Source organism: Musca domestica, unplaced genomic scaffold, assembly GCF_030504385.1.
Source record: "Musca domestica strain aabys unplaced genomic scaffold, Musca_domestica.polishedcontigs.V.1.1 47, whole genome shotgun sequence".
In the NCBI taxonomy this organism is placed as follows: Eukaryota; Metazoa; Arthropoda; class Insecta; order Diptera; family Muscidae; genus Musca; species Musca domestica.
This window is the reverse complement of record NW_026712338.1, coordinates 4,054,841-4,082,259: the sequence shown is the minus strand read 5'-3', so window position 1 is coordinate 4,082,259 and position 27,419 is coordinate 4,054,841. Positions and strand designations below refer to the sequence as shown.

General features: G+C 35.4%; 1 protein-coding gene across 3 annotated transcripts in view; it reads left to right on the top strand.

Annotated features, from left to right (window-relative positions):
* The window catches only part of LOC101887342 (putative uncharacterized protein DDB_G0282133), a 69,411-nt gene that overhangs the window by 25,365 nt on the left and 16,627 nt on the right, over nt 1-27,419 (top strand). For 2 of the 3 annotated variants that reach the window (XM_005184889.4, XM_005184890.4), the window contains exons 4-9: nt 4,555-5,745; nt 5,811-5,923; nt 11,829-11,997; nt 12,061-12,151; nt 12,211-12,318; nt 12,775-12,907. In XM_005184889.4, the coding sequence (XP_005184946.2) occupies nt 4,555-5,745; nt 5,811-5,923; nt 11,829-11,997; nt 12,061-12,151; nt 12,211-12,318; nt 12,775-12,907 (1,805 nt within the window). The remainder of the gene's footprint in view (nt 1-4,554; nt 5,746-5,810; nt 5,924-11,828; nt 11,998-12,060; nt 12,152-12,210; nt 12,319-12,774; nt 12,908-27,419) is intronic. The other variant, XM_020037238.2, reaches the window with a different exon arrangement.

The following is a 27,419-nucleotide window of genomic DNA, read 5'->3' as shown; positions in this document are numbered from 1 at the left end:
GGCAAATGCTATTTTATTGCCTTAAATCAATTATGGGCTTGAGCTGTTTTCTGATACGACTAATCGTATTCAGGCGTGTCGTCAATGCTTTCGCGAGATTTGTGTGTGGTTTGAAGAAACATGATCACATCTCAAATTATGTTGAAGAGTTCCTGGGAGTTTCTTTTGAGCAATTTGTATCTGTTAAGATATTGAATAATTTTTTACAAAACAATCAGAGGTGGTGCCCCTAGATTGCTGGCTAACATGTTCAGGTTTTCCAGGTCAACAAGGAGAACTCAGATATTAATACCCAGAACTTAACATTTGAAAATTCCTTTGTTGTACGTATTGCACGATTGTTGAACTATCTACCAATTGAGCTTAGAATTGTTTCCCTTTCCAATAATGCCCTTCGCTTGAAAGTATTGATCATTTCCTGAAGCCAGGTATCAATCCCAAACAATATTTAAGGTTCAGCTTTATTAAAAAAATTTTGATTGCTGGTTGTTGGTTATTATACATTTATGATTTATTTAATATTTTTTGTTCTTTGTAGTTTTGTCTGGGAAGACTTTTATAACTCATAATGGTGCTGTGTGAAAAGTATTTATAAGTTTTGTACTTGGTATAATAATACTATTAATTGGACTTGGAGAATTTTGTATTAAGAATGAAATGAATAAAGAAAGAAAGCATATTATACCAAAAGTATGGGTCTTTGAACCCGCACGACCCTATTGTGCACTACGAAACAAAGTTTTCTACTTTTTTATGTAGCCGGCCGTCGGCCTGAGTTTGGGATTTTCTCCACTAGGTCTCCTCTATGTCAAACACCGGTTGCGCGAACCAACGTTATTTTTTTTAAAGAAGTAGTGACTACACGTTCACCTCTCTCTACTTTACTATACCCCATATAGATGTCTAGGCTGAACCTCCTCTGGACAGTCTGGCTTCTTATACAGCGGTATAATGCGGACTGCAAGAAAGTTTCATCCTTGAAACACGTAGATTTATTAAGCTTTGTTGTGTTTCAGAACATGGCAATATAGTGAGTAATGAAGTGGCCGAATCATTAGAACTGGGATTGATCTACCGATTGATGAGACTTTTAAAATTTCAATAAGTTATTATTAGCAGCTGATACCTGCTTCAAAAAATCTCTTATTGAAGAAGCTAGAAGAAGATGGCACTTGGAAACCGATTGCAGAGTAACAAAGGCCATCTGGCCGGTAATTTCGAGGAGAAGAACAAACGTCCTTCTATAAGTAGGTCTGTTCTAAGGCTCGTGGTAGGCATTCTGTCTGGTCACTGCAGTGTGAGATGTCTGAAAGTTTTTCTAAAATTAACATATTTTTTAAAAGCGGCCTCTGAGTATTCCCAGCACCGTGTACGCGAAGTAAACCAAAAAAAAAAAAAAACAAATTGTTTTTGAACTGATTTTCCTATATCAGAGTATATTGCGTTTGAGGATCCCATACAACAGAACCATATTCTGAACAAGAGACATAAATAAATGTTTTGTTATGTATTGAGTAGAAAATTCTTTTTCCATCGTTTTACAAAACCTAAAACCATTTGCTTTGTTCATCAATTTTATTACATGGCTATTAAGAGATCAACAAATTATTCTACAGTTGATAAAACATGACATTTAATATTATTTTATCTGGAGAAGCACATATTTTTACATTTTTATTTAACTTAAAATCCATACAATTTAACCAATGCCATTGAAAAAGGCTATCTAAATCGATCAGAAGTAAATTACTTTGTATGTCCGAATTATGAGTAATAAACCATTACTCCATACAATTTCGAAAATTTTTTGAAATTGGTAAGTCATTGTCTTGCATTTTTTCACAAAATTACTACATTGCACTGTTTTTTTACGTTTATTTTGGCATAAACTCTAATTTTAAAGCTATTGAATTGAAATTTGTTTTGTATACATTTTTTATGCTCCCAAGATGACCTACCAATTTTCATATGATTTGGGGCACTATTTCATATAGCTGCTATATAGCCGATCTGGCCGATTTGACCCAAGCCATTTTGAATGTTTAGTTTTAAACCGCTCTAATTTACGGTTGCACTTTGGCAAATGCTTTTTTATATAATTTACAAAATCTTTAACTTGTTTTGATTTCAAACGCATTTGGTCTTCATTTAAACTGATATTATTGATATTCTGTAACACATATTTCACAAGTGCATCTTCTGAGCGATTGTTGCTGCTCCAAATTTCAATAAGCGCTGCATGGGCAAACACATGTTTATCTGCAAAACACGTGTTGACACAAAATAGAACAAAAAAGGCTAGTTACTCATTAATTAACACACTTTCTTTAATAACCTTGCATTTATACCTTTTTGCAATGCTTTGCCATTCACAACACTCCACGGAACACAACTACAATTTATAGATTTTATATAAAGTTATACATAAACAAAACATTTTACAGTATTACAACAACAGACAATTATGAGAAAAAGGGCACCTCGTCTTAATTTTACATACCTGCACTAACGTTTTCCATAATTACACATTTTATTTTTTTTTTAATTTTGTTAAATCGCCAGTTGTAGCAAAACAAAGTGACTTTCAAACAGCTGGCTTCAAAAGCTCGTCAGCAAAAAAAGGTTGTCACCTGCATTGATATTAAATATTTTTTTTTTTCTAATATGGGTATCTACATTTGGAAAATCAGTTAAATTTCAAAATATGAAACCAAAAAAAAGCCTTTATGCCAAAACATCATACTTTTTACCCACAGTGCATTGGTGAAAATCTATAAAACATGAATGAAATATTGGGGTTTCCCACAAAATTGAATTCAAGATAGAGTGACACAATTATACCTTTTATTACCAATTGACGTTAAAAATTTGCATGTCATGGTTAAATCCATGGCTAAATAAGAAAAGAGTCAGAAATGGAAACCTACAGAAAATGCCATGGAGTTAAACATCATGCCAAAAGTCCCAGTTTGCAAAACACTTATTCGGGGTCAAAGGTCTTAATTTTTAGTTTTTTTCGGAATCTTTTCGAAAACGTTAAGTTTTATAAAATGTTGTTCCATCAAGAGTTAAAATTAAACTATAAAATTACACTAAACGTAATATGCATACATTTTCCCGCCACCTGAGACATACTCCAACTATTGTTTTGACAATGTTAACATCATTTAAGAAGGCATTAATTTATTGTTGGTAATCCCATATATTTCAATCAGATTCATATTCTGAATGTCTACTTCAACAGTCGGGTCTTATTTGATTTCATTTTTTCCCTTCTGATGGTAGTTCATGACTGATTCATTGAGCTCCTCATTAAGATCACATTCTATTGTCCTAAATTGGACATTTGAACATGACTGTCCTTGTCAAATTAAACAAAGTAACATGGCACAGTTGAGGAAGTTAGAACCCGTTAGTTAACTACCCGCTAAATACAACTTTTTTCTTGTGATGCTCCCTATCTGCCAAAACATGTTCATATTTTGTGTATGTGTGTGCATTGTTTTAAATAAAAAATACAATAATTTAAAATGATTTCAAATTCAGTTGCAAAATAAATATATATTTTGACGTTAATGGGTAACAGATTGTACAACTTTGAGATAAACTATCTTAGATTTAATTTTATGGAATAACCCCAACATACCATTCATGTTTTGCCTTTTTTTCAATATAAGAATTAAAAAAAAAAAATAAAATAAACTAATCCAATTGTTGCATATTTACAAGTATATTTGACAATATAAGACTCCTGTACAGAGTTTCATTTTTCCTTGTTTTTAGAATATGAATAACCTTTCTGTTAAAATTGCAGAAAATAGTATAGGTGATGATTTTCTGAACAGTTGGCTTGGCCCGAATAACTTTTTTGCACACGTGGTATTTATTATAGGGACTTTTGCCACATTGTTTGTAATGATAAACTCCAGATCCATACCAAAATTCGGCATTGTGTGAATTTTGCAAATTCAAATGCTTATTTCGACTTGACTACTATTGATTATCCTTTAAATAATATGGGTGACGCATTTTGTTTTTAATGAAAATTGTGATTTTAAATTCCAATTAAGTCAATCGCATTTGTGCAACAACTACTCAGTTTATTGTCAAATTGTTTTTTCAGAAGTGGTCTTCTTGTCCAACATTTTGGTCCTCTTGTCGTACATTTCAAAAAATGAAATTTTCATTTTTAATTTTGAATGTTGCCAATGGAAATTTATGTGAAAAAAGTATACCATATGTTGTCATGGTGAAAACAAATTTCTTACATTTAGTAAAACTTTCCATTTTGAAATAGATTCAAAATGTTTTGTTGGTGAGTGTACCATGACTCCAAATATGGAGGGTTCTCAGCGAAAACAGAAGCAACACATTTATTTTAATAAATCACAATATTTAAATAATCAATGCATATGTGGTAAAAAATCGGAAATAGACATGAACTCTTTACATATAAAGTAGCTTTTTTTAGCACTGATTTATTAGGTACCATTACAGTCATATCAAGTTTTAAAAAATTGAAAAAACCAATTGCATTTTTAATATTTCTTCCAGGTCTGTGCAGCAATCGACCCAACTCCAGAAATTCATTAAATAGCAGACTTTCAAGTTCACATAATTCATTGAGTGTTTCATCTGCTAACAAACCGGATGATTCAATATTTATAACACAAGCGATGTCACATGACGCTTTACTTACAAGAGAAATATCTGATTTCTATAATGTTCCAATTGACTCTGACATATACGCTTTACCAGTAGATATGATTAATTCAGAGAAAGAAAGATCACAAAACGTTCATAGACACAGTGCCCACAGCTCCGCCGAAGCAAATGGATCGGAATGCAAAGATGTCATCATATCCAGCAGTTGTAGTAAACACACTTTCATGAAATGTCAACACCAAACAAAGGCAAACCGCAAACACAAAAATAAGCGCAAAAAAAAGTCTACTTTGAATTGTCCCGAGAATGGCGAAAGTAGTGATCATGCCCCGAGTCATGTCTCCACTAGTATTTCTTCAAGGTATAATTCTACTTTTGTATCTACTTCGAGCATACACGATGATACCAGTGTCAACAATGGAGAACCTTTGCATATGTCACTGGAAGAGGTGAAACAATTCTATCATACACTCTACTCGGAAACCAAAGATAATAAGGTGGACGGCGCAGCTGCTTCCATTGGACCTCAATCACACTCCAAAACACTTATTATATCGAGCTCGAATTCCAAAGTATCCAATGACACCGCTTGGAGTGGGTCTCGTGGCAGCAACCTTACATTGTCTCAAAGTCGTATAGAAAAAGTACATGGTTCAAACACTAAATGCAGTGTATTAACACAAAAAACCTTCTCTTCTGATTCTGAGACTCACACAAATAACAACAATAACAATATGATTGCAATCAATAACCAAAACAACCAGAAACAGAATATGTCTCATAATTTTAACATAATCACCTCCACTGAAAAGGAACACCCTACAGAAATGACACAATCAATTCTCAAGACTAACGTAATATCTTCCAACGAAAAGAAATCTCAATTTACCTTGAATTTGAAGCAGCGATTTTGCAGCATTTTCCGCTTTCGAAAAAACAATAGTAGATGTAGCCAAAAAAGTGACTCCAACGATCATGACGATCATACTACAAGCAATGAAAAATCAACTGCAACGAAGTCAAATGAAGACAAGCGTAAGAAGTTTCAGTCAAGAGCTCTCCCGCCCTTACCTAAGAAAGGTAATGAGGGAAATACACATAAACATAATGAAATATGCACACCATTGATTTTGTTTTTTAATTAGAATCAGGAGAGGAAAACAGTAACAAACATGAAGAAATCGCTAATGGAAAGGAAGAGAAGAAACCGGAACCTAGATCTTTTCATTTCACATCCAGTATTGAAAAAGTCAAAGATGTAAGTCAAAATCTGTGTAAAGTGATTGAAGAGGGAAGTGTAAAAGTGCAGTTTTTATTTGGCAAGAACTGAATTCGTTTGTAACCAACAGATAGTCTATTTTGAAACCACAATCTATTTACATTTGCGTTTAAAATAGTAGATGTTTCGGCTTCTAACATTTCCGCAATTGGCATTAGGGACGATAAATTTTCAAGTAAAAATTTCTCAGTAAAATTTACTGAAATAATTTTTTTCTCTCTTTTGCCTTCAAATATTGCAAAAAGTTATCGAAAAACCTTTAGTAAAATCTATCAAGAAAACAGCTGTTTCGAACAATGCATAGTTTAGAAAATTAAATCAAAATTCCATTTTTTGTAGTGAAAAATAGGTTATTCAATTGTATAATACAATGTTAAATTCTTATTATGTGTGTTTAGCTCAGAGGGGCTCCGCCGATGGGAGTAAAACGCCGAATGCGTCGAGCAGTGGACCGTAGGGTATATGCAAAAAGATAAATAAAAACACAAGGGTTTTTCTTAGTATAAAATAAAACTGTTTATTCTCAGTTTGGTTGGTGGTAACGATATTACCTTTGGCAACAATATGCCTTTCTACAAACAACGATATGTGCTTTGCAAACGATATTGCGGGTGTTGTCTGTCCGAATGACAGCGAACTACTACTCGATGTCTAAAGGAGGCGGCAAAACAAGTGACAACTAATTACTCGTTAAAATGTAAAAGGCGCTACCACAAGGTTGCAATAAACCGTAGCGCGTACATTTTAACGAATAGTTAAGGACCAAGCTAGGGGTCAATAAAAAGCTATATTTAATGTAATTCTAAATTAAACAATATGAAAAATAATTAAATACGTAAATTATTGCCTGAAATTTGTAAGCAGTTTTGTATCGGACACAATGATCTCTCTATGTAACTCAACTGTCAAAATTGTTCTCTTTACTCCCTCTCATTTACAGGAGTTTTGGCCTATTTATTGCCTATAACACGATTTTTGGAGTAGTCTGAGATAGATAATTTTGCATACAGAATAATGGAATACATAGTTCAGAATCGTTTCAAATGAGTACGAAAAGCGATTGTTGATAAGAAAGCTAATTTCTAAAGTGACATCGTATAAAAAGTTTCAAAACCAAAGAGGAATATTGGAATTATTGTAACGCATTAAGAAGAACACTTCTTTGCTACTGCTACAGACTTTGTATAGAAGCATGCGTAGAAAGTATCCGAAGACTTCTTCGAGATCCAAGTTTGCCATTGATTTTCAAAATCGATGAGTGAAAGAAACGTACAATTCGGGGTGATCTTTAACCATTAATCATTTCTGCCATGGAATTGAAAGATTTAGCATTTTGGATAAAAGTTTTGAATTTAACTCATTTTAAAAATGAAGAAAAATATGAACAAAAAAATGAAAACAACATAATAACATATTTCGACAGCAAAATTGATTGTTGGCTTTTGTGTTACGTAGGTTTCCCAACAATTGCAAACCAGTAGAATTCAGGCTTAAGTCTTACCTTACTATCTAAAGTTTTTTCTACAATATCCATCAACAAAGAAGACAACTCGATTTTCTCGATAATACGAAGGTGGTTCGGAAACTTCTTAGCCTATCAATGGAAGAGAATAGTTAGTTGTTTCAAAAATATTTTTATTTTCAATATAATCTCCTGAAACTTCAATACACTTAGTCCAACGCTTTTCTAGCAATACTATCCCTTGATTAATAAAATAGTTTTCCAAACGATCCGAACAAGCTTGAGAAATGTTCATTCTTAAGCGTTTTTGATCGAATGTTAACAAATGCAGCACACATCTTGCAGAAAGCTTTTCATCTGTAGTTCTTTATTCAAAATTAAATGGACTCGAACATTTGAGATACACATGATTTATTCACCGATCATTTAAAATCAATGCAACAAGTTGTTTGGTTTTTGATTGTTTTGATAGTGATTCTGACACGGCTGAAAAATAAGTTCAGGCTATTGAAAATATCTAACACCGATGTTCGCCGCCTATCCATTACCATTTTTGCCCTGTTCTGTCTATAAATCGTTGCGTTACCAATAATACAATTAGAAATACAATTTCGTATTTATCTATTTATTATTAATCATAATTTTTAATTTTCATCATTAAGAATTTTACATTTCACTTGTTGTATTGTTACGTCATTTTACAATAATATTTATTTACTGAATTTGTACTTAATTTCATATTTCGAAATGTGTTTATTGCTTCACAATTACAGAACACTCAAATTCTACCTAACCGTCATAGTAACACACTGTATTTAAGTTTACGTAGAGAGATTTGGCTGGATCTGCACCAAGCTCAGACAACTGCTTGCTTTGTGTAAAAATGTATCCTTCGCAACCCAAAGTTCACCAGTTCCCTCGTCTTCATAGGAAAGCCTCTCAAGTTTTCCGTCCATTTCTATCTGCTTATAAAAATAACGTTTGTTTATTGAGGATGTAGGCAGGGAATACTTAGGTTTCGGAACCCTCATTAGTTCCCTTGTTTTGTCTGGGATATTCTCTCCGGGAATTATTTTAAAAATAAAAAATAGAACAGTGTGGCTTGTTTGTTCGGGATACCGTAGTATTTTGTTGTTGCAAAATGGCCAGGCTTATCCCTTTATTAAAAAAATAACTTCTATGACAAAAAACATTTTTTACCCAAGTGACGAGATCGTAAGCTCAATAGAAGAGGAACCAAAGAATTAAATAAAACTAAAATTATTTTGGAAAGTCTTCTAAATCTTACAACCGCACTTATAAACATTTTCATCTTTCTCCACTTGTTATGCTTTCGTTCAACCTGAACGAAGTAGCATAACCATGTAAGTTGGTTTTGTCTGTTACAACAAAAACCCCTCCGTCGACCGTGCCTTGTCTATAAATAGAACAGTGTGGCTTGTTTGTTCGGGATACCGTAGTATTTTGTTGTTGCAAAATGGTCAGGCTTATCCCTTTATTGTTGTTTTTATAAAAAAAACTTTTGTTTATGAGTGGAGAACGATGGTAATGTTTACCAGGGGGTAAAGGCAGGGAATACCTAGGTTTCGGAAAGAGCCACCAATCCTCATCAGTTCCCTTGTTTTTTGTCTGGGATATTCTCCCCAGAAGTTATTTTAAAAATAACTTCTATGACAAAAAACATTTTTTTACCCAAGTGACGAGATCGTAAGCTCAATAGAAGAGGAACCAAAGAATTAAATAAAACTAAAATTCTTTTGGAAAGTCTTCTAAATCTTACAACCGCACTTATAAACATTTTCATCTTTCTCCACTTGTTATGCTTTCGTTCAACCTGAACGAAGTAGCATAACCATGTAAGTTGGTTTTGTCTGTTACAACAAAAACCCCTCCGTCGACCGTGCCTTGTCCATAAATAGAACAGTGTGGCTAAAAACAACAATAAAGGGATAAGCCTGACCATTTTGCAACAACAAAATACTACGGTATCCCGAACAAACAAGCCACACTGTTCTATTTATAGACAAGGCACGGTCGACGGAGGGGTTTTTGTTGTAACAGACAAAACCAACTTACATGGTTATGCTACTTCGTTCAGGTTGAACGAAAGCATAACAAGTGGAGAAAGATGAAAATGTTTATAAGTGCGTTTGTAAGATTTAGAAGACTTTCCAAAAGAAATTTAGTTTTATTTAATTCTTTGGTTCCTCTTCTATTGAGCTTACGATCTCGTCACTTGGGTAAAAAATGTTTTTTTGTCATAGAAGTTATTTTCAAAATAACTTCTGGGGAGAATATCCCAGACAAAAAACAAGGGAACTGATGAGGATTGGTGGCTCTTTCCGAAACCTAGGTATTCCCTGCCTTTACCCCCTGGTAAACATTACCATCGTTCTCCACTCATAAACAAAAGTTGTTTTTATAAAAACAACAATAAAGGGATAAGCCTGACCATTTTGCAACAACAAAAAATAAAAAATAATATAAGCAAAAAATATTGTACATATATATTGAGTTATTTAGACCAAAAGAATAGCACAATGGTCTTAAGTATCGTTAATTTAATGGGTACGTAAAAGCATTAACTCACTTAAACTTCGTTAAACAAGAAGAAACTTTAAACTAGAATAAAAGAGATTCGTAACGCCTTTGAGTGAAAGCGTTAATAGATTGCTGTTGCAAAAACTACTGTTACCGCCTAACATAACATGCGAAGTAACATAACATTGTAATTTAGTATAATATAGACGTTGAATTATGTTTTATAATATACTTCTAGTAACTATATAAACGGCCTGCTATACGGAAGATATTGATGTCGCCTGTTTGCGTATCCGATGTAATGCAATTTATTTTTTTTTAACTCCCGTTGTTGTTGTAAAAGGGTTCGCAGACCACACTAGAGCCGCAACCTAACCACAGACCACCCTATCGATTAAAAAGAGGTCAACAAGTACTATCCGCGCTCCAAGTACTGCCGGTTAGCGCCTTGATGAACTTGTTCCTATTTTTCATGTCTTCTATTAATGGATATGGCTGTAATGCTGTTGTCGTGCTGTGTTGCTAACCTAAATCATGTTAATGATTAGCAACTGGGTAGCTTTTGATCCATCACAGTTACGTAATTGAACTTGATTGTAGTCCTATCAACCACTTTCCCAGAGTGATTAAAGAGAAGAGCATTCGACAGTGGCATGATTCCCACCAAAGGTGTTAGGTCAGGTTTCGCCATAGAAATGAACAGCCTTGTTCTGGTTGTCTCGAGCCTGTTTAAACTTTTGCACTTCAAAACTTTATTAGATTTGCAGGTAAATGAATTAAGTGCTTTCAGGGCTGCTTGACTATCAACGTATATAGTACCGGGCCGTTATGTTCACTGGTTCTCTTATCCAACAAATTTATGTTTTTTTATAGCAAAGATTTCTGCCTAGAATACGCTGCAGTTGTTGTTAGGATTAAAGGAGCTTTTAATATGTAGGCTACCGTTCCATTTTCTGTCTTTCAACTAGAGATGGATTGTTTTACGACTTGTCCTGTGTAGGGTTCGAGTCGCACCGTACAACTGGTGGCTATCTGTCCTCTACAAATAGACCTAAAGGGTTTACGTGAAATAGGATATGCAATGCTGAGGTGAGCTTCAAAATGCACCTGTAATCACTAACGGTGAACTTTGAGCGCCGTCAAATTAGAACTCCATAAGCGAGAATCGGACGGACAATTAAAAAAAAAAAAAATAAATAAATAAATAAATAAATAAATAAATAAATATATATATATATATATATATATATATATATATATATATATATATATATATATATATATATATATATATATCTCCATCCTATTCTCGCTTACAGAGTTCTAATTGAAATGTGGTTTACGCCCCCAACTTTCTCCTTTGGAGTTATAGCGGAATAAAGTGCAATTGGGACTCTTTCCGCGTGCGTGATGGCCAAAAATAGTCTGACTTCATCTAGTATTGTTGGCGAAAACTGTTTAAGAAGGATCAACTCATAGGCAGTTACTATGTGTACACCTAAATTTTGGAATGCTTACCGTTCTGTGAATCAGACCTACATCCTCGACTGAATATTTGCGATGTTGATGATTGAAGTGTTGATGGTTTACCGCACCTGGCTAACAGATTTAGTTGATGTGTTGGCAAGGAAGTCTTAAAACTTTTCGTTGTCACAACAGATGACCTTAAATTCTTTATACAGAATGGTGCTGCCAAACTGCATCCTCCGAGGATCCACGTTCATTCATTTTGTTCCAAAGAAAAGTGCGTTTTTAGGAGGGAGGGTTGAAGAAAATTCGGGATTGACTTCATTCAACTAATTCTGTTGAGCTTAAATAGAAAATGTCAATATTTCCCCACATGTTCTTTGGAGTCTATCATATATATTTTTATATTTTTAGTATGGATGGTATTGGGGCCCTTTATCAAGCGAAGCAGCTGAAAAGGTTTTATCTAACGAACCTGATGGAAGTTTTATTGTGCGTGATAGTTCTGACGATCATTATATTTTTTCACTTAGTTTCAAACTGAACAACTGTGTCCGTCATGTCAGAATCGAGCAAGATCAAGGTATGTTAATCATATAAATGGCGTTTTACATTAATTTTAATATTTTTTCTGTGGGAATGTCAGGAACGTTTTCATTTGGATCGTATGCTAAATTTAAATCTCAAACCATCACAGAATTTATTGAGAAGGCCGTAGAACATTCACGTAGCGGCAGGTAATATTACATATTTTTTATAAAAATATTTGTTTGTGCACTGTTTGAATTCTTTACAGATATCTGTTCTTTTTACATCGAAGGCCCGAACATGGACCCATGAGAGTGCAGTTGACAAATCCAGTATCTAGATTTAAACACGTTCAAAGTTTACAGCATATGTGCAGGTATATATAACATTGTTTATTACATGTAAATGACTTAGCTACATATTATTTCAAACCTTTTTGAGAAATATTTAACTGTTGATAGTGAGCTGTTATTTAGCATAAGCTCTTTAAATTTCATTTTATTTTAAATTTGGCTATTCTAATGTAATAATATAATACGAACCTAGTTAATTTGAATTAAATTAATTGGAAATTTATCTGTGGTTTGAAATTTCCCATTTGCAACTCAAATTATTATTTGTTCAAATTTTATTTTTAGCTTTAATGTTTCTGTTTCAATTTCGATTTTCCTCATTAGAATATCAAAATATTAATTCGAATTGCAAATTAACTTTTCTTAAATGACAACCAAATATAACATGAATTATGAATGAAAGAAATCAACTTATTGTCAAGTTTTTGGCTATAAACATAGGATAAAAGGAAACTAATCAATGTATTTGCCTTTTCCAGATTTGTTATATTAAAAGCTGTAATAAGAAAGGATCTGATTCAAACATTGCCATTACCAAGAAGACTTTTAGACTACCTGAATTACAAACACTGTTATTCAGAACAAATTGAAAGTGACAGTTCCAATTCACAGGTATGTTGTCCACTATAAACTTTGAAGAAGGTGCACAATTGCTTTTCTGAAAATAGGGTCACAATCAAAAAATTATTGATAGCATCGCATTTAATGTAATTTCCGTTTCTTTTTTATTTTAAAAGTTCTATTTTTTTGAAAGTTTGTCGTTAAAATTATACTTGTCACTTTTAAATAAGAAATCAAATTTCAACGAAATATTGTTTTGAATTTCCATTAGCACGATAGAGTTCGTAAATATGGAGAATAAATGGACCAAAAATGTCGGTCTCAATGATAAAAGAAAACAATAATCAAAATTCTGTCTTAATTATCCAGTGATTTACAATTATAAGTTGTTTGGTTTTTTGATAGTAATTCTGACATTATAAGCCAAACAGTTAAACCTCTATACTTCAAATTTTTTTTCATTGTACCATGATGACAAGTACGTACCATGTTCGAGCATAAATCTTCTGTAATTCAAACATACAATTTTGATTTTTACTTTCATTTTATAAGATAAAGCATTAGAACTGGTGGCTTACATGTGGCGATGTAATCGAGTAAGCATGGCCTGAAGTTTCTTCAGTATGACTGAATTACAAAACGTATCAGGTTAGGTTAAAGGATGCGCGGTTGTGAAAAACAACCACTCCACTCGGAGACCTTTTGGTCCATTGTGTTCATCCTAATTAAGAAAATAGGAGAATATAATAAAGAGAAGAAAAGGAAATGAATGGCCATTTTAGTCTTCTGGCTAACTGAAGAATGACTGCTGGCTTGATGTCAGAAAGGGGGGAGAAGTCCGGCAGAATTTGCTTACCCAGTAGCCTCTGTCTCACTCCTATAAGAGTTGGGCAGTGGCAGAGTAAGTGCTCCGCCGTCCCAGTTTTCTTCTTGTCCTGACAAAGCCTGCAGTATTCAGTATCGTCACCCCATTTGGATGTCATGGCCTTTATTTGCACTGTCCTGTAATTAGGCCCACCACAAGCTTTAAGTCCAGCTTCGTCATGGATATGAGTGACCTTGATCTCCTTTCGGAGTTCATCGGCCAAATCTTTTTGGAGACATTACATCCCCTTCCATTTAGCCAGTTCTGTTGAAACCTCCCAAGATGGTTTTTATGCAGCACTTGGAAGAAGTGGCATAAGGGTGCCTTCACTGAACTCTCAATCTCTAGATTAACTGACTCAGATCCACGTCTGGCCAATACATCGGCCGATTCATTGCCAGATATGTTGCAGTGTCCAGGGACCCAACAGAGTCTGACAAACGACTTAAGCTTTAGCAGAGCATTCCAGAACTGTCATAGATTTGATTGCAAATGAATTTAGAGCCTTGAGGGCCGCTTGACTATCGACATATATAGTCACCGGTCCGTCCAGTTCATTGATTCTATTTGCCAGCAGCTCTATGGCCTTCCTGACAGCAAAGATTTCTGCCTGAAAACGCTACAGTCGTTGTTTAGTTTGAAGGATCTTTGGATTCTTAGATTTTCACAGTAGATTCCAGCTCCCGTTCCACTTTCTATCTTTGACCCATCAGCATAGACAGCTATACCGTTAAAAGGTGGAGTGTCGCAGGTCCAGATGTCTCTGTTAGGTATATGGATATAAAGTAGTTCAAAGCTGTGCTTAGGTGATGTATAATCGCAAGCTATAGCCTGATTTCCTATGTTCACCTCATACTTGAAAATGACGGAGTGTCCAAAGGCTGACTCCGCCATTCTCCCAGTTCATTGAGTCGCAGGTCACAATTAGCAGCTTGTTCCTCTACAACGGTTTTAAGTTTAGTAGGGTGTCTAGTGAGGATTGGTGTGTACTCATAAACGCGCCTGTAATTAGTAGCTATGCAACTCTTTGGACTTTATCAATGCTTTAACTGAAGGTAGTTTTCCCTAAGGAGTGCCACCAAACAAGCCCTCCATAGGTGAGAATTGTTCTGACGACTGACTCATACAACTAATTAACTATGTGAGTCTTGAGTCCCCAGCTTTTTCCTATGGAAGTTTAGCAGGAATAAAGTGCAATTAAGCCCCTCTTCGCTCGCTCCTCGCTGCTCCTCTTCCAGCTTAGTTTCTGGTCTAGGACGGTTCCGAGATATTTGGCTTCCGAAGAAAGGCTTAGCATAACACCATCCAGTATTGGTAGCGAAAAGTGTGGGATTTTCCGCTTCCTTGTGAAGAGTACGAGCTCATGCTCGAGTTGACGATTCTGCTGCTGAGCATAATATCAATTCAATCAACAAGAGGGAGGGAACTATGAATTGCCTCGAGTGTCACATTATTGAAGGCTCCCTCGATGTCGAGAAAGGCTGCCAAGGTGAAGCACGAATTGTTCAGGTTCCTCTCTATTTAACCCACGACGTCGTGTTGCGCTGATTCAACAGATTTGCCTTTAATATAGGCATGTTGAGCTGCGCTCAACGAGGTCAAGGGTGTCAGAAAACTAATCTCAATGTCTATTAGTCTCTAAAGCGTTTTCAATAGAAAAGACGAGAGACTGATGGACCTGTAGTCTTTTGGAAGTACATGACTTGGTTTCCTAGCCCTGGGGATATAAGTGACTGTACTTCCCTCCACAGTGATGGAATGTGAGAGAGACGCAGATAAGCCTTAAATATGACATCCAGGAAAGATATTATTACCGTCGATGCATGCTGTAGCATGGCGGGAATAATGCCATCCGGTTCCGGCGATGAGTTTATAACTGAATGAGTTTATAACTCACAAAATCTTGGGAGTGCTTACAATCCGATCTACCAATCGGGCATTTTCCGCATCGGAGCAGTTTGGAAAGTGAGTATTTGCTAACAGATTGAGTGCTTCTAGACCAGAGTCAGTCCAGCTTCCGTCATTCCGCTTTATGCATCCAATGGATTTGGGGTCCTTTGAAAGTACTCAACGGAATCTGGAGGCTGTGTCTACATCTTCTATGAACTCAGCAACGCAAACCCAAGACAGTCTTTTGGCCTTTTCGAATTGTCTGCCGAATTGTAGGCTTCTTGGATCTTCCCTTAGGAAAACCAATTCCCTCAGACGGTCCTCAATGAGAAGCCACCGACTTTCACTGATTTTGCCTTCCGGCTCAGCTCGGTCGATGATCGCTACACGAATATGTTTCCTTTTCCTACTCCCTTCGCTTAAACCTATTGTAATAGTGTTCTGAACAATATTCAATTAAATTGAAGCAAAATATTGCAATAGTTCATTAGTGTGCTGATTTCGACAATACATGGGGTAGTGTAGAAGATCAAGAATATGAAAATGCACATACAAGTTGTTTTCGACGAACGGCCACCTTTTTTTTCAAATCTAATACGTAAACGTGAAAAAAAAAAAATCAACAGTATTCCAGTGATAATGATGAATTCCAAAAGGACTCACAAGATGAGAATAGTGCAGCAACAATTTTAGATCATTATGAAAACATGTTCGTGAGACAGGTACAGATGTTTATTTTCCATTTTTTGAACTCATGTGGGGTAGGTAACAAAAGAAGTCGAAATATATTGACACCAAACCCGATTAAAGTGCCAAATCAGATATTCTCTCCAGAGTTTTCATCGATTAATCGCCTCTGCAATTGCAATGGGTCCACATGTAAAGCCACTTCAAATTAATGCATTGTTGTAAACTTTTAGCAATAGTTCCAAACTTTAAGTTAAAAATGTTTTTTTTTTTTTTGTTTTACAATTTGAAACTAATTGCTATGTTTCTATAACAACAACTGATGTATACAACTTATAAATACACCCATGAATACACCTAGCTGAAATTTGTATAAAGTATATAAGGTTTGTTTGTTGTGAACAAATTCTTTTAATTAGTCCACCAAATGGACTCAAGATAGATTTAACTTTATGGGAAATTACATCAGTAGTTAATTTTTTAAATAACTTTGGAATGATACTCAACTTTGCGATTCCTCTATAATTAGAAGCATGATGCCAGATTTATGTAGAGGCACCAAATACGATTTTTCTAATCAGAAGGGAAATTACTAAATTTAAGTGAATAATAGTACAAAAGTGTTAAAGGGACTGACAAAGTATTTAAACAGAATTTTAATTTTATACTGGGAATGTCATCCGGACCCGGATTTTTTACTGCTTTTAAACTACGCAAACCTTTTGAATTTTTTTTTTGAATCCGAAAATATGGTATAGTTACTTCAGGAATTTCTGGTATTTATATGGATAGGAAAATTTTTGCGGAAAATTGTCATAAGAATATACAGAAGCAAAAAAAAACTTAGCAAAACATTCAACGAAATTTAAATTAAAATAAAATATCACCCAGATTTCTTATATTTTCCAAAAAGTTTGTTCTTAAAATGTTCAATTTTAGTTTATAGGAACTTATTTTTTTTTTATTTTAGCAACACATTCTTCCAAAAATTTGTATAAAGTTTTATAAAAATTATTTACTGCCAATTCATGTTCATCTTCATTACGACACCATAATCTATAGAAGTAATTAGTGAATTATTCAATGAAAATTAAATCATTTATATCAATAACTTAATTCGCTGGTTGCGTTTAGCTTTTCGGAGTTATGGGCGATTATTATCTTCGGGTGTTGAGATAAAAATTATAAAATACTGTGTGATATAAACAAATGCTAAGTTAAGAATTTTTCCATAAGTAGTTTCTACACTATTTATTTTATGAAGGTCTAAATCGCAAAAGCAAAAGAATTCCCAGATGGGGTTAAAGGAGTCATCGATTCTGAATCTGGCGATGAGAGCCTCTTAATGGATGGCAAGTTAAAATCGCCGAGAACCAAAATATAATCAATAACATCCATTTTCTGAACTATTGATGATACTGCTGAAATATGACTGAAAAATTCAATATCATCAAAATCCTTTAGTCGAAATCTATTGGATAGATATGTTACATCCCCACCTTGTTTATTTATACGATCTTTTCAATATATTTTATATTTTGGACATAAAACTTCGGTATTCAATATGGATGGTTTTAACCATGTTGTAATCAATTTAGGAACTGGTAAGTGAGGTGAATGAGCTAAATTTTGTGATTTTTCTTCAAATTCTTTTACAAATACCCTAGCAGGCCAACATTAATTCTCAATTATCTTATCGGAAAGATTTTGAGGTAAAACAATTTTAAACAAGATCGACTTTTTGAAAATGACGAACTCGCAGAGATTGTGCCACTGAGTTTATTGGAGTACATAATATAACAGAGCAAAATATGCAACATTTCCCGACAGTTTTTAGGCAAAAGCATTATTTTGTCCATGTTAGAACTCAAAAGTCTAGTACGTCTTTCGTTGATGATATTTCCAGATGTGAAAAAAATTGATCGCTCAACATATATTGTTGATATCCAACTTTTATAGACAAATTCATAGGCAAACGTTACGACGTGAATTAGATTGTGTGTTCTTTTGGCTGGTATTTCTATGATTTGTATGTCTTCACTGGTTATCATGGAATGTTACATAAATATTGCAAAAATGCATTGCTTTTGTCTTGAATATGAGTTAAGCCATTTGTGATTTTGCTAAATCCTTCCGCATTGCATTTCTGTCCGTCGATTTTTATCTTAGTGTAATCTTTAGTCTATGCGATCGGTAGTGAATAATACATATTCCCCCCAAAATATCGAGACTTCGGTGTCATTTTTAATTAAAGTGCAATGGGGTTGCCCTTGTCACAAACTTAACACTTTTACAATTTCTTTAAATACGCCCGGAAATACCCGATATCCTCTTGGTCAGTTATTGTTAAGTCAGCGAAAGTTGTATAAATAAGTCAAATATGTAGGGACAGAAGTTATCACTAACCAGTAAGGAAAGCTCAAAAGTCGGGCGGGGCCGACTATATGATACCCTACACCACTATGCATATTTAGTAGAGCTATCGTAAAAAGGTTTATACAGGGCATTTCAGAGCTCTATGAGATATTTGGTACAAAATCAAAATCTATCTAATTCTATCGTGCATTTTACGAACTATAGCTATCTCTGAACCGGGTTTCTCCAAATTGTACATATTAGCTTCTAGACTGGTGATTTGGGCTGATATTGACCATTTAGTGCACATTGAACCCGAAATCGGATGAAGATATATATGAGAGCTATATCCAAATCTGAACCGATTTCGATAAAATTTAAAACAGCTATTCTTGTGCTCCATCTAATACCTGGTACCAAATATCACGGTTGTGGAGTGAATATTACGAATGTATGGGACTAAAACTCTAAATCGGATGAAACATATATATGGTTGCTATATCTATATCTTAACCGATTTTCACTAAATTTGATATACTTGCTTCTAGGCTAAATTTGGTCCGATGTACTAAAATTCAGTCCATTTGGACTTATATCGGCCATTTTGTGCACAATTAACCCGAAATCGGATGAAGATATATATGGGAGCTATAGCTGTTTCTGAACCGATTTTCTCCAAATTTGTTGTATTTGCTTTAAGGCTAATCTCGGTCACATGTGCCAAAATTCGGGCCATTTGGGCTGATATTGGCCATTTGGTGGTCAATTAACCCGAAATCGGATGAAGATATATATGGGAGCTATATCCAAATCTGAACCGATTTCGATAAAATTTAAAACAGCTATTTCTGTGCTTCATCTAATACCTGGTACCAAATATCACGGTTGTGGAGTGCATAGTAGGAATGTGAGGGACTTAAAGATCAAATCGGATGAAAGATATATATGGGAGCTATATCCAAATCTGAACCGATTTCGATAAAATTACAAACAGCTATTTCTGGGCTGTATCTTATATCTGGTACCAAATATCATTCTTGTGGAGTGCATATTACGAATGTGAGAGGCTAAAACACCAAATCGGATGAAAGATATATATGGGAGCTATAGCTATATCTGAACCGATTTTCTCCAAATTTGATATACTTGCTTCTAGGCCGAACTCGGTTGGGTGTGCCAAAATTCAGGTAATTTGGACTGATAGTTGACATTTGGTGCACATTTAACCCGAAATCGGATGAAGATATATATGGGAGCTATAGCTGTTTCTGAACCGATTTTCTCCAAATTTGTTGTATTTGCTTTAAGGCTAATCTCGGTCACATGTGCCAAAATTCGGGCCATTTGGGCTGATATTGGCCATTTGGTGGTCAATTAACCCGAAATCGGATGAAGATATATATGGGAGCTATATCCAAATCTGAACCGATTTCGATAAAATTTAAAACAGCTATTTCTGTGCTCCATCTAATACCTGGTACCAAATATCACGGTTGTGGAGTGCATAGTAGGAATGTGAGGGACTTAAAGATCAAATCGGATGAAAGATATATATGGGAGCTATAGCTATATCTGAACCGATTTTCTCCAAATTTGATATACTTGCTTCTAGGCAGAACTCGGTTGGGTATGCCAAAATTCAGGTAATTTGGACTGATAGTGGATATTTGGTGCACATTTAACCCGAAATCGGATGAAGATATATATGGGAGCTATATCTAAATTTGATCCGATTCTCACCAATTTCAATAGGGTTCGTCCTTGGGCCAAAAAATATTGTTTGGAAAATTTCATCTCAATCGGATAATAAATGCGACCTGCATTTTGTTCACAAGAATACATGGACAGACGGACGGACGGACGGACGGACTGACGGACGGACGGACGGACAGACGGACTGACATGCATAAATCGGCTCAGAAAGTGATTCTATGAAGGTTCTCAAAAGTAACTATGGGTCTATCTCGTTTCCTTCTCCATGTTACAAACAAATGCACAAAGACATAATACCCTTACCACTATGTGGTGTAGGGTATAAAAATCAAGCCGCTTCGAAAACAATCTTAAATTTGTATACCCCACTCCACCTGGGATGTATTATATGTTCTCATAAGTTTATAACATACCAACATTAGGGCGCTAGCCCCACCGTTATACTCGGATCGTCTCCGCACTTCGAACCGATTTAGCCCTACCTTTCGTTCGTCCGCTGTACATATTACATCGCAACCATTCTAGAGGTCACAAACTTTGAGTTTGATGGATAAAGAATTAATTTGTAATGGAATGTGCCTGAAGGAGAAGAACTTTCATTTTAATATGAGTCGGGATAAAAACAGCTAAGCTCTCGATGGGACATTTGTCTCACATATTTATATCTTCCACCATACAATTGAGGGTATATCCAATTTGCCGTTCCCCTTTCAACCACTCGAAATATTTGACGGAGACCCCAAAAAGTATATATTCCTTATCAGAATAAAATTGTAAGGTGGTTTAGCGATGTCCGCCCGTCCGTCTGTCTGTCTATTGAAATCACGATTGAGTCCTCATTATTTAATCTAAAACTTTTTGGCACAAAGGTTTATATTTTATGCAAATTTGTTGGTATTGGAAATGAGCTATATTGGTACATATCTAATTTTAGCACCTAAGTATTTTTAAGGTTTCTGTCACAATTTCCAACTAAATCAGCTGAAATGTTCCACTAATTGGTGTGGCCCTCATATAAGGACATCTCCCGATTTTCGGTATTTTGATGGTTTTGGACACAATTTCTAACGAAATCAGCTGAAACTTGACATTTGGGGTTCTTGAAAGGTCTGTTCTCTTCTTGCGAAACATGTTCGGTTAAGGTCCTCTAATTGGTATAGCCACCATATAATTGTACCTCCCGATTTTTGATATTATTGAGGTTTCTACAACAATAAATAAAAGAGGGATTTCGCTATTTGGGATATTTTAAATAAAACGGATTGATATTCTAAATTAACATATTCTACTCTTTTCTTTATTTAATTTTACTTTGATAAAGATAGTGGTAGAGGGTATAAAAAGCCCGACCGTACTTATAGCCCTTTAAGTTTTTGTCGTGTGTGTGAATAAGTTTTAATTTTTTCTGAAATTATGTAATTTGAACCTTAACAATGATATTTGTTAGGAACTTCAGGAAATTCCAACAAAAATGATGAAAACTAAAATAAAACAAAGTCAAACGCAATAATTTTTTTTTTAATTTTATCGAATTAAAGCAAAAAATGTCGGAAATAGCATCAAACCCTTTGGTTGACCTTCAAATGGCCAAAGAAACCGTCGCAAGCTGCCCGAATGTTGCTCTGCGGTATTTTGGCCCATTCCCGGCGAAGCGCTTGCTTGAGGTGATCGACACATTGGTATTTTTTAGTGCCAACCTTACATTCCAAAATACTCCAGACACAATAGTCCAACGGATTGGTATCCGGAGATTTTGGTAGCCATTGCGCGCTGGAAATTTAGCGAGGAACCTCATTTTTTAACCATTCTTGAGTGGCCCGTGCTGAGTGCGATGGTGCTAAGTCCTGTTGGAATGTTCAACGTCTGCGGCCAAAATGTTTGCGTGTCCAAGGCTTTAATACACCCTCCAAAATAATTTCGCGATAAGCGAGCGGAGAGCGACCATCAGCTGTTATGGCGGCCCACACCATCACCATGGGTCGGCGCTTTAGTTCTGGTGGCCAACCGAAGGTACATATTTTCAGCTGACCTCTTTGGCAAGTAAACACGATCACTTTGTTTGTTTACAAACTGCTGAAGAAGAAAACCAAATTCGGCAGTTCATCACTTTCGGCCAATCGAAGCAACTCTTTAGCTCTATTGAGTTTATTTTCTTTCTGTTGCAGCGTAAGTTCTTGCACTTTTTGGAATTTCAATGGCTTTACCCCGAGTTCCTTTTTCAATATTCGCCGAAAGGAATATTGCGATATGTGCAGCTCACGAGTTCCGATCAAATCGCTTCTTTACTTTTCGAACCGATTCTACCATTTATAAAGAAATCACACTATCACGCTTAAATTCCATCATGAATAACTTTTTTTCTGGAAAATTCTCACCAAAATGCTTGTAAACAATATAATGAGCTGTCACTGGAATAATTTTAACAGCTGTCGGACGAATGGCTTAAAAATGACAGCAGTCTGAATTTGGTTGCAGTTTTTTCATCTCACCCTGTATATAACTGCTGATCTATTAAAAGCAAATTTCTTTGTATTTTTTTACCTTTTTGGGGAGGTTTACGAGGAATTAAAGACCAACATTTCCATGTTGCCTCCAGACCTAAGGTCGATAGAAATATTACTAAAGACCAAATTTGGCATTTATGGGGTAATCGATTGGTTTTATATAATATACATGTATGAATTTTTAACTTTAATGGGGAATGAGTTAGCCAATAATGTTCATTTTCGACTCTGTAATGGGAATCTCTAACTCATTTTTTAGTTACCGACAACATTTCGATATAAAAAATGAGTTGAAGTTGACAACATTGGTATCCATCGGTAGGTCTTAGCGGCTACTTTGATTTCATTGCTAACTTACCGATAAAATTCGTAAATTATCGAAATTATAAGCATTTTAATTTTACAGTCTTTGGTCGTTAACTCCAAAAAATGAGTTAACTGGTATGCGTCTTTAATAAATGCCACGATGAGCAAAGTTGGAACTTTATCAATTACTTTCTTCACTGACCATTACATTTGTTTTTCTTTTTTTTTTTTTTTTTTGCAATTTTTATCTATTGTGCAGGAGGGTCCAGAAACCATCTTTACACCAGATCTTGTTTTAGTAAAAATATTAGAATATGCGAAAATTTAGGACAACCGGACACCTTTTTCACTTTTTACAAAAGTTATGATTATTCAAAATGTTAACCAATTGCGTGGGAAGTATTAGAATTTTCAAATTTCAACCTGCTCAATATTTCTACCAACACAAGATGTAGTATGAAGAACGGATAGAATAGACCATTTATTCTGGTATTTCCCCAACAAAGGGTCAACATTGTGACCGATTCTTTCAAAACTCCACACATTCTAATATTTTTACTAGCACAAGATCTGTTGTAAAGATGGAATATGTAGGATCACTTTTTCTGGTACTTTCCCCACAACCGGTCAAAATTTCGAATAATTATAACTCTTATAAAATGCCTCTGAATATTTCTACTCCTTCAAGTTACTCTTATAAAATGAGTTACAAGCATCCTATTCTCTTTAAATTTCACAAATCCCTATATTTCTACTAATACCAGATCTTCCTGATACCACCCCCACATCGGGTTAAAATTTTGAGTAAACATAACGCTCATAAAATGCGAAATGGGTGTCCCAACTAGAACGCGATTTATAATAGATATCGTAAAACGATAATGAATTTGAAGGGCCTGTGGTATCATGAATACGGTCCATATGTCACACAGCCAGAGAAACAATTCAATCACTGCATCTGTTATTTCCCGGTCATGTTATCCCGCGTTTTGGAGACCAGAATTGACTACTTTTTTCCTTGGTTTTTTGAAGTCGATGATTTACGCGAATAAGTCGACGACGACTCAAGCCTTAAAAAAGGGAATTGGACGATGCATTAATTAAATACCGCAGCATTAATGCAAAACGGTCATTGACAATTTTATTAAAAGATAGCGTATGTGCCAGCAAAGCCGCGGCGGCAATCTGCACTATATCTTGTTCCATACATAACCTCTATTTTAAGGTATAATAAAGATTTACGACTTTTTAAAATATCTGTTTTTTTTTTTTAATTTAAAATTTGGACTCTAGTTGACACATCCTTTTTTCTGCCAACATAAGATCTAGTATGGAGATGGTTCACTCCTTCTGGTATTTTCCAAAAAAGGTACAACATTTTGAATAATTATAACTCTTATAACATGCGAACAAAGCCAATGATTTCCTTCAAACTGTATGTATCACATACTCTTACCAACAAGAAATCTGATGTGAATATGGAATTTATCAGTCCCTTCTCCTCTTTCGCGAAAGATCAAATAGCATCGAAGTTTTATTGTTCGTCGGCACAACCGAATTATACTTTTTAACTTATTTGAGTTTTCGATAGATGGATCGCAATCCAATGAACTTTGGGAACATGGTCTAGGATGATTGGCATAGAAAATGTCCTCTATCTGTCCACGTTAAGCTTTAGCGCTCTTCCTAATTGTGAGCCACAGTTTTAATGAACTCTAGATATTTCGTTATCTTGGCGCAATGTAATGACGAAATGTTTCTACAAAGTTTAAAATTATATTTGTTCCATACAACCCGATAAAGTAACGGCCACACCCTGCTCATTTGCAAAGAAAAATTGTCCAACGATAAGACCAAACAGTGACTCGTTTTTGGTTCATCGACTTCTCAATGTATGCGTGCGGGTTCTCTGTGCCCAAAATACCACAATTATGCATTTTTTGCATACTGAGCTGATGGTGCTTCTCTTCTTAAAAATTTCTTACGCAATTTTCGCACACATTCTGCAAAATTTCAAAGTAATATCGCAATTTTCCCAGCGTATACGCAACAATATTCTTTTAGCGGCAGGCTAAAATTAATTATCGTTCAAATCAGACATGAACCAAGTGTTACCATTCACGGAAAAAGCACTAGTTGAAAAAAATTTATATTGCGGACCCTTTATATGTTTGTGCAGAAAAACCCCTATTCTGAAGAAAACAATATAAATTTAAGAGACAGCTTTATTTTACCTCCTGTTAAATTACCATGGTACTTACGATTAATAGGTTGTCCCCCAAAAAATGGTAATATATGTCCACTATTCAAGAGAGAGATATATTCAGGTTTCAGCCACAAAGTCCAACATAATTGTGTTTAATTTGAATTTTTATAGTCCCCATATGACGGTATCTCATCGATATCGGGAATTTTCGCGTTTTTTGCCACATTTTCAATATAAGTGTTTCAAATTTGATACGTGAAACTCAACATATATACCAACCCCTGTTACAGAAAATAGTCTATGCATGTTCAAGGTTTTGTATATATCCATTTACCATTGCCGCTCCCATTAAAATATCTAAAGTTTTTAACATATTCTCCAAGCGAGTTCGCTGGGATTTCCTGCCACTTTTACTCATTTCCGCAAGATATCAAGTTTTTTTTATTGAAGTGATCACTAAAAGCTGATCACTTTTAAATTACTCACTTTTCTTAACTCAAATAAAAAATAAAATCGATATAAGGTAAGTGCGCCTAAGTTCAGCATGTGCCAGTAGTCGGCAGTCTTGAAATTTAAACTTAAATAACTAAGAATAGAATTGACCAAATAATAAGTAATTGCAAAAAAAAAACGTCAACAGTGTTCTCTGCTCTCTTTCTGTAAAAAAAACAATGAGCTCCGATCATAAAGATAATTTTATAGCTTAAAAACATACAAATCAAGCATTTTTCTGTTCAGTCACTTATATCCCCAAAGCGGGGAAACCGAGTCACTCACTTCCTAAGGACTATAAACCGATAAGTCTCTCATCCTTCTTATTGAAAACTTTGGAAATGCTGATAGACATAGAGATCAGATCTCTATTACCCAAGACCGCCATCAGCACTGCTCAGCATGCCTATATGAAAGGTAAATCTGTTGAAACAGCGCAACACGATGTCGTAGGGTATATAGAGAAGAACATGAATGGCTCCTTATTCACCTTGGCTGTCTTCCTCGATATTGAGGGAGCCTTCAACAACGTCACGTTAGAATCTTAAGGTACCCCAACTCCTAATAGACTGGGTTGATACTATGCTTAGCAGCAGAATCATCAATTCGAGCATTGGGGAAACATCCGTCAGGAAATCGGTCACTAGGGGCTCTCCGCAAGGGGGCTTCCTATCACCATTACTCTAACTTTTGGTTATTAACAATATACTTATAGATCTAGAGGTAACAGGGATAAAAGTAGTCGCATACGCTGATGATGTCGTCCTATTAATTGCCATGTAATCCCTGCAAACAATCTCGGACCTAATGCAAGGAGCTCTAGTCACCCAATCACGGCGGGCGCGTCACAATGGAATATGCGTGAACCCATCAAAGACAGAGCTCGTCCTTTTTACTAAAAGACGTAAATATCCTTCATTTACACCACCGAGACTAGATGGAGTCACTTTAAACCTCTCACCAGAAGCCAAATACCTTGGCACTATCCTTGACCACCAATTAAGTTGGAAGAGGTACACTGAGGAATGAGCTAAGAGAGGCTTGAATGCACTTTATTCCTGTAAGAACTCCATAGGTAAAAGCTGGGGCCTCAAACCACATATCATTAAATGGATGTATGAGTCAATCGTTCGCCCCATTCTAACCTATGGATCTCTAGTATGGTGGCATTCTTTTAAGAAGTCAACCTACTCACGACACATTAACAAAGTTCAAAGAGGCGCATCCCTACTAATAACGGGTGCCTTCAGGAGCACGCCTAAAGCAGCACTGGATACTCTACTGGGCTTAAGTCCGCTGATCATACATGTGGAGGAACAGGCATTCAGGAGTGCTTTTCGACTCAGAGAACTAAGCGAATGGCGCAGTCAACCCCTTGGACATTCTGCGATTCTAGGACGTATAAGGAATGTGGGGGAGATAGCCTATGCAAGTGACTATATTTCACCACGATTAAGCTTCTACCCACCTGACATACACATACCTGACAGAGACGCTGGACCCATAACAACCCACCTTTCCGCGGCATAGCTGTTTATATCGACG